This window comes from Salvelinus fontinalis, chromosome 10 (genome assembly GCF_029448725.1).
Source record: "Salvelinus fontinalis isolate EN_2023a chromosome 10, ASM2944872v1, whole genome shotgun sequence".
NCBI classification, from domain to species: Eukaryota; Metazoa; Chordata; class Actinopteri; order Salmoniformes; family Salmonidae; genus Salvelinus; species Salvelinus fontinalis.
In genome coordinates, this window is record NC_074674.1 from 17,829,323 (window position 1) to 17,838,267 (window position 8,945).

The window sequence follows — 8,945 nt, forward strand, 5'->3', positions numbered from 1 at the left end:
CAGGGAATAAAAGGTATACTCTATATATCTATAAAGTAGGCCTACAAACCCCATGGCAACGTGTAGCCTATGGGCGCCCAACACAATAAAGTTTTAAAGACACTAATAATGTATGCAAAAAAATATGTGCCTCCGAAGTAGCACTATAGATGTCGCAGGAGGACCCCATCTTTCAGAGTGAACAAATCCATCGCTGGAGGCGGCGAAATTCATCTGAATGGATGAGAGAGAAAACTTTTGGCACAAGTTCATGGAAAATACGTTCTCGTTGGCGCTGCAAGTCCTCTATGCATCGGGTCTTAACAAATCGATCAACTTTGACAACAAACTGGAGAGAACTTTGCAGGACAAAGTATGCGAACAAGCACCAGTGCCATTTCAAATCCTTCACCGGGCCCCAGGTCATTTCAGTTTATGACACCAATAATGTGGACCACATTCCAGAAACCAAACAACTAAAGCACTTTTTTTTAGAGAGGCGTACAATTGCTGCTGCAACCGGGACACACGGGTATGATAGGCACTTGTTGCACATGAGAACATTTCACTGTCTAAAACAGACGACGGGACAAAAAGTGCTAAGAAGCAATAGCCTGCAAAAATTCAGGCTGCGGTGTTCGAAAGTGATCTTACCTGAACTGGCTTGCGATGTGACAAAAAGTAGAACTATTGCTAAAGTGATTTGCGCGTCCTTTATCCTCCGTTTTACTTTCCATCTTATATGGGTATCCATGGTCGCCAGTGACGTCCACGGCAAAGGCGGATAAATTTTTCAAGAGCAACTGAAAAAAAGACTTGTGACAATTTCTGATTAGGAGAGAACTAGTAGCCAAAGGTCCCAGAGAAAGAGAGAGGGGGGAAATTATTATTTTCTCAAGCAGCCATTAGTTTTAGAGTGTGGATTCCTCCAGTTTCTGTGAAGGATGGGGAACCCTCTCTCGCGCACTCTTCCTCTCCACTCCTCTTCGCTCCTCTGAAGAAACTACCCTGCGCTGTTGAGCCTCTGATCAGAAGTGTTGCCCCCTCTCAATCTCACTGGAGCCCTTGGAACTAAAGACGGAGGAAAAAAATATTTCCTGCAGGCTGTCAGTCAGGCTAGGAACAGGACGGGAAAGCAAATCAGAAGGCTATATTTATAGATCGGGCCTTGCCATTGGCTGTGGAATAGAGGAACGTTTTGTAATGGTTTTACGCCCTCTCTCCGTGCGCTGAACTTTCTGCTGCAAACCGTGGCTACAATCTGGACTCAGGGGTAGACCTAACATTGTAAACATAGATTCCCCTTACCAACAAAATCTGCCAATTTTGAGAAGGGGCGTTAAAGCGGGAGATACAAAAACGTTTTGGACAAGAACAGATAAATGTTGTTTTCATATTCAAAAGGATACATTATTTTTTCCCCCGTTACAGCTAAAGTGAAGCCATTCTAATAATTTGAATTATAACAAAGAGAATTAGGCTTTTGGACACACGGTGAAGTTATAAACTGTATCGAACAGCAGACCTAGACTACTGCAAATACATACGGGTTGCAGGTATCCTCCAGAATGAGCTGTAAATTATAAGACTGATATGCACCTGCCCCAGCTGTCCCTCTGACACGCATGACAACTGGAGCGTGCAGGGTCGGTAAGGTGCTGATCCATTGACACTGGCATAGATCTTCAGCCCTGCTCGTGGAATGGGACTCATATATTTAGAACAACATAAACATCTAAATTCGGTAACACGTTTTACAATAACACTACTCTCTTACTATTACTGTACAATCATCTACAAAATATAGTTAACGTGTAATAATGTGATGTAGCATTCGTTGACGTAGTTGTAGCTTGAGTGTTGACTGATTTTCCCCCAAAAAAGTTTGTCCTGATAATAATTTAGGAAGAAGAGACGGTATCATCTTTCATTGTTACTTATATGCATTTCATTGGCTTTCATTTTGGCAAATCACACTACTTGAATTCGAACAAATGTGGAAAAATCTCTCAACAACCAAAGTGTCATTTTCACATTTGCATCATATCTTCCAAATCAGTGTACATCCAGGTGACAACTCTTCAAGTGAGATGTGTTGTGTGTGTACACTTTCAGAGAATGCCTGGAATATGGTGGCCTTTTTGCAGAAGGTGTCATATGGCTGGTCCAGTAGGGGGGCGGTCTCCCATGAAACAGCCTCTAAAAGATGCTCACATATGTTTTTTTTTAGATTAAACACACAACATGGAGCATTGCAATCTCATTGTAATCCATGTGGGGAATGGGGTGTGAAAATGGCTGAGAGAATCCAGGCGGTCTGGACTGAGGCCGGAGTGCTACTGTGCAGGACCAGGGGTAGGGAGGGCTAAGGGGTGTGGATCTGGGTCGCTAAGGGGCAGGGGGAGTAGTCAGAAAAGATATGCACATCCTTTTCTGACTCAAATAGGATTCCCTCCAGATTATTCTGGTGTCCAAAAGATTTCAAATGGACCTTTTGTGAAATGCAGCTTTTAAGTAGCATATATATGAACATATCTACCGTATGTTGGCCAATCCACAATTGTTTTTTAATTCTGTCATGGAAGTAAATGTATTACTTTTAGTTTACTTTAAATGACCAAGTCATTAACGTTTCTATGCCTTTAGTTTTCCATGTGAACCAATTTTGTGAATTCTGAAAATCTATACAAGGATTGTTCCATAGGGTGTTTTTCGGGAATGATATTAGTTCTTGTAGAATTAGTTTATTTTTCTTCCACATTGGTATAGTGTTCTTAACTATGAAGCAGGTACTGTTCTTAGATTTATCCTTTGAAAATAGACATGTGAAAAGTTTCTGGGATGAGCATGCGTATCTTAAATATGTACACATTGTTCCTCTTTAGTGCATTTAACTATTATATCGCAAGTAAAAGCCCCGGGAGGCGAGTTGATACAATTCCAAGCCTGGAAGGTTGAAACCCCCCTCAGATTTTAGAAGATGTAAAACTTCCAAAACTTTTATTTGCCCATATAAAGTCTGTTAGGGCCGAGTATACTTTTTTAAAGAATGTCTTCAGTGGGGTGATTGGTATTACCGAGAATAAAGAATAAAAAATAGTGAGCCATGCCATTCTGAAGAGGTTTATTCTACTTGTTAGATTCTCTATCTCATTATCTCTCTCTGTGTCTCTCTCTCTGTGTCTCTCTCTCTGTGTCTCTCTCTCTCTCTCTCTCTATCCCCCCTCCCCCCCTGTCTCCCACTCTCTCCCCCACACTCAAAAAAGTATAGGGAATTTCCCCTTGCTTTGAAGCTTTGATTGAGATGCAGATCTCTGGCTGGTCCCAGATGACTCCTCCTAACACTATCTGGTTCCCATCCCATCCCTCCTGTTTGGCTGTTCCCTACCAACCCAGTCACATCTCCCTCGCTACTTGGCTGTTCCCAGGCTGGATGTGAGAGCCAGAGTACTCTGGTCCGTCCATCATTCTTATGGTCAGCTGACTGCCAATCAGACATTTAGTACAGTATGGGTAAGTTGTAGCCGGGCCCGGTGGATCAGCTAACTGACTGCTGACTGTTCATATTACAGGTAGGGTAATACTTTATCTCGACTGATTCAGTGGATGATGGGAATCTCACATTTGAGCGTGACAATATAATGCTAAAATATACAATGCTTCATGATCTCTAAAGAGAGGTGGGAAACAGGTTTCATTTTCAAGCTTCTAATTCCCAACTTCAAGACACCAAATGGCCTCATACAAACACAGTTGGGTTGTCTTCTACTGTACCGATGTTTAATCATCTTCTGTCACCCTATAATTGTCCCATCATACGAGTCAAAACATTCCTAAACAGTGGTGTGATGGGGGCTGAATCACAGAACTCAACTGATGCTGTGGCTTCTCTAATGACAGATTCTCAAAAGGCCAGAACGGGGGAATTCAAACACAGCAGCAAAAGCACACGCACACGCACGCGCGCGCGCGCACGCGCGCACGCACGCACACACACACACACACACACACACAGGATCCTACACTCTTTGAAAAAAGGGTTGAAAAAGTTTTCTTTGCAGAGGGATAGGGTTCTACCAAGAACCGTTTTGATCAGAAGAACCCTTTTTGGAAGAAAGGGTTCTTTGACGATTCTTTGGAAGGCAAGAAAGATTATTTGGAAGGCAAGAAGGGTTCTACATAGAACCATATACAATATTTCCCATCATGCTCTATTGCAGGGAGATTTACAGAATTGTTTTTTACTTTAATATCTTTTTGCATTTACATTGATTGATTGATACATTTTATGCTACACAAAGATAAATAACATACCCTTTTCTAAATCCAGTATGTTGGATTTATTGCATCAGTTACTGAGATGGTTGTTCCAGTTTAGATGATTCAGGTAGTCTCAAAAGAAGTGTAAAGTACTTAAGTAAAAATACTTTAAAATAATACTTCAGTAAATGTTTTGTGAATCTTTACAATTTATATTGTTAGAAACTTTTACTTTTACTTCACTACATTCCTAAAGAAAATTATGTACTTTTACTCCATACATTTTCCCTGACACCCAAAATTACTCATTACATTTTGACAGGAAAATATTCCAATTCACACACTTATCATGAGAACATCCCTGGTCATCCCTACTGCCTCTGATCTGGCGGACTCACTAAACACAAATGCTTAGTTTGTAAATTATGTCTGAGTGTTGGAGCGTGCTCTGGGTATCCGTCAATTTAAATTAAATAAAAAATAATGTGCTGTCTGATTTGCTTAATGTAAGGAAGTTGAAATTATTTGTACTTTTACTTTTACTTTTGATACTTAAGTATATTTAAAACAATACGTTTTAGACTTTTACTCAAGTAGTATTTTACTGGGTGACTTTCACTTTTACTTGAGTCATTTTCTATTAAGATATCTTTACTTTTACTCAAGTATGAAAATTAAGTACTTTTTCCACTGCTGAGTCTCAGTACTAAATCTTCCATACTCTGGCAGTCATTCTGGATACAGGTTACGGGTGACTAACAATTCCACTTGTTGGATATTCCAACTTTGTCTGGATTCCAATAGGATTTACAAATCACTTTGCAAGCCAGCATAATGTGACTTGCAGGCCAGATGTGGTCTGTAAACCATGAGATTCCTAACACCAAAGAAAGACCCTCAAATAAAGGCCTCATGATATATGTAATGTATTGGCATATATCATATAATTTTTAAGGCTAATAAGGCCGGTGGAACCCTTCATAGAGGGTTCTAGGAAGAACCATCCAAAGATAAAAGGGTTCTCCATAGAACCCTTAGATGGTTCTAGTAAGAACCTTTAGATTATAAAATGGTTATTTGTAGAACCTTTCAAAGAGGGTTCTAGGTAGAACCATATACAGGGGTTTCTTTAAAGAACCCTACATAGAATGTTCTAGATAAAACCCTCTGCAAAGGGTATACCCAGAACCAAAAAGAAATCAGTCAATTGAGATAAATTACTTAGACCCTAACCCATGACTCGGCAATGGTGTAGCCATGGGTGGGCCTGGGATGGCATAGGCCCACCCACTTGGGATGCAGAGTTTATCCCCACACAATGGCTTTATTATAGACAGAAATCCTCCTCAGTTGCATCAGTGGTTTTGGGGGCTGGTCTCAGACAATCCTGCAGGTGAAGAAGCCGGATGTGGAGGTTCTGTGTTGGCATGGTTACACATGGTCTGCGGTTATGAAGCCGGTTGGATGTACTGCCACATTCTCTAAAACGTTGTTGGCGGTGACTTATGGTAGAAAAATGAACATTCCATTTTCTGGCAGCAGCTCTGGTGGACATTCCTGCTGTCAGCATACCAATTGCATGCTCCCTCAGAACTTGAGACATCTGTGGAATTGTCTTGTGTGACAAAACTGCACATTTAGAGTGGCCATTTATTGTCCCCAGCACAAGGTTCACCTGTGTAATGACCATGATGTTTAATCAGCTTCTTGATATGCCACACCTGTCAGGTGAATGGATTATCTTGGCAAAGGAGAAATGATCACTAACAGGGATATAAACAAATTTGTGCACAAAATTTGCGAGAAATAAGGTTTTTGTGTTCATGGAAAAATTCTGGGATCTTTTATTTCAGCTCATGGGTTTATATTTTTGTTCAGTATAGATATGTATAGTGTAATTGGTGTTTATTGATGTATTCATGCAGGACTCATCTGCAAAAGAGAACGTAGTCTCAGCATGACTGCTAAATAAAGGTTAAATAAAAATTCCATTATTTTGGGAAATAAGCAAGCAAGGCAGCCATTGCTTTTGTAGACAGAACGTATCTGCAGACACATGTTGGTGTTAATGGGACATTGTTAAAGCTTGTTTGGCACGTGACTCCATGGCATTACACCATATTTTCCACCGTTGTATGCGCCTCCATTTCCTTGTGTCTCAACACATACGCTTTCTGTTAGGGAAACTGGAGAGAACAAAAAGAACCTGCTAAAATGTTAAGACTGAAAATCATGGAAAGTATACACACTTCAGAGGAAGACAAAACACTGTGTACGTCTCAAATGGCACCCTATTCTCTATGTAGTGTACTACTTTTGATCAGGGCCCATGGGAATAGGGTGGCATTTGGGATGCACTCACTGTCTGTCATTAGGGAAGGAACTCCATAGTCTCTGATGACTCAGCCTGCCCACCTGTCTCCTCACGTTCTCCCCACGGCTGCAGGTTACTGTCTTAGACTTCGAGTGTCGGAAAGTAAGGTCGGCAACAGAGGCTTGTCGTCCAGGTACGATCAATCAGAGAGTATTAGCTAAATGGAAAGTGGAACGACAAATATGCATGTTAGACACATTTCATGAGAACGTTGCAAGAGCATTCCCGTGTCTGGTTTTCGGGGGGTTAGGAGAATGTTCCATCAATGTCCCACCAAACATACACAGAACATGGTTGCCATGTTCTCAGAACGTAGGATATTAATGTTCTAGACAGATTTTATGGGAACGTTACAAGAACATTTCTGTGTATCAGTAGTCAGGACGTCGCCTGATTGTACCAAAGAAACATTCTCCCCCATAAGGTAAACCAATCACTCTTTTTGTCTGTTGGTAAGGGATACTTACACACAGAGCTTTTAACATACAGTAGGGTTTCCCAAACTCAGCCCTGACACAGTGCTTGATTACATTGTTAATTTATGCAACAATTGTTATTTAACATGCCCTCACATGTGATTTGAACTACTCAACCTATTGGTTCAAAGCATTCAGACATTCCTGCAATGTCTGTGTCCGTTGGCAGTTCATTTGAATATTTTCTCAGCATTGATTTGATTTACTTCTATCAAAAATGTAAGGTCTTTCTGTATAGTTGTATAATGTTGGTGGGACATAATAACCTGTTTTAATGACACTCCTGAATCACTATGATCAACAAACAAAAAAATCAGCTTTTAACAGAGCTGAGATTTACTAAGAATGTGAGAGTAGGGTGACTCCCCTAGAGAGTCTCAAAACTAGGCCACCAACACCAATTCCTAACACCCTTACCACTGTCCCAAGATGTCTCTAGGGCATCTGCTTATTGGGCCAGACACTTGTGTAGATCTGAAACAACTTGATTGGTGTAAGCAACAGGGTGAAGGCACATTAGTAGTCAGATTAACTGATACCTGACACGGACAAGGTGACGTACTGTAGCAGGAAGATTGGAGTACCGCGAACCAAGAGGTTGTGAGATCAAATCCCGGGTGAGGACATGTTGAATAATTTCTGTATAAGCAAATTTGTCAAATATATAGAGGTGGGACCAAGTTGAACAAGTCAAGTTAAAAATATATATCTTTACATGGAACTACTTGTTCGACTACAAATCTTTGTCTATTTTTTAGGCTACCAGACAGCCCTTTTCATTATTTTGGCTTCAACACACTGGCCTATGTAATGTCTCGGCGTCTCCCGAGTGGTGCAGCGGTCTAAGGCACTGCATCTTCGTGCTAGAGGCGTCCCTACAGATCTTGGTTTGATCCCAGGCTGTATGGGATCAAACCAACGGGCCATGATCAGGACTCCCAGGGCAGTGCACAATTGGCCCAGCATTGTCCGGGTTAGTGGAGGGTTTGGCTGGGGAAGGCTGTCATTGTCAAATAAGAATTTGTTCTTAACTGACTTGCCTATTAAATAAATGTGTTGGCATAGGCTAATCAAAAATGTGTTGAAGACAAAATAATGAAAAGGGCTGTCTGGTAGCCTCAAATAAATGGATAAAGATAAATGATTGTTCTATGAATGCATGGTGTTAAAATATCATTAATAATCATTAAGTCTGTTTAGCTAGGCAACTACGGCTAACTTATAGTCATGTCAAAAAGCCAGAATAACAGCAAAGTATCTGCATTTGTTTAAGCTGTTTTCTAGTGACATTTATTTGGATACATCCATAACAACGAGCTAATGAGGCGCGATTTCGCCGGGGATAGAAAAAGGGCTCTCTGACACTGTTGTTCAGAGGAGCTAGCCAACACCACAGCAAACACAATCACTTCAAACTGAAGCTGGAAAGACTGCAAACTAACTGCACATCGTTTCATTTGACCTTTTTTTCAATTGACATTTCTTTGTATATATCCATTAAAATTATGCCAGCTGATTCATGATTTGGACTGGATGAGAAAATCTGCCTGTTTTCCTGGTGACATAACCCTGGAAATATGATCAACAGAAACCATACGTTGAATAATGAATAAATAGAACTTCTACCTCTACAAGTCTTGCCAACGTTCATTTGCACAATAAACATCGCGCCCACTCAGAACAGGGTGAGAAATGGTTGACTAAATGAAAAAATGACAATGTATCGCAGGCCTATCAAACATGACACATAAACATCCATGTGTTGCAATAAACGGTACAGGGATGGAATGATGAAACGCTAGTAATTACTGTGGTATTATATGGAATATAGATTTACCACATATGCATTTCATTGT

At 40.6% G+C, this 8,945-nt stretch overlaps 1 protein-coding gene across 1 annotated transcript in view; it reads right to left on the reverse strand.

Annotated features, from left to right (window-relative positions):
- LOC129863726 (collagen alpha-1(XI) chain-like) overlaps nucleotides 1-1,041 on the reverse strand; it is a 132,801-nt gene extending 131,760 nt beyond the window's left edge. The window contains exon 1 of the mRNA XM_055935923.1: nucleotides 634-1,041. Within this exon, the coding sequence (XP_055791898.1) occupies nucleotides 634-733 (100 nt within the window). The 5' untranslated portion in view covers nucleotides 734-1,041. The remainder of the gene's footprint in view (nucleotides 1-633) is intronic.
- Nucleotides 1,042-8,945: the final 7,904 nt, after the last annotated feature.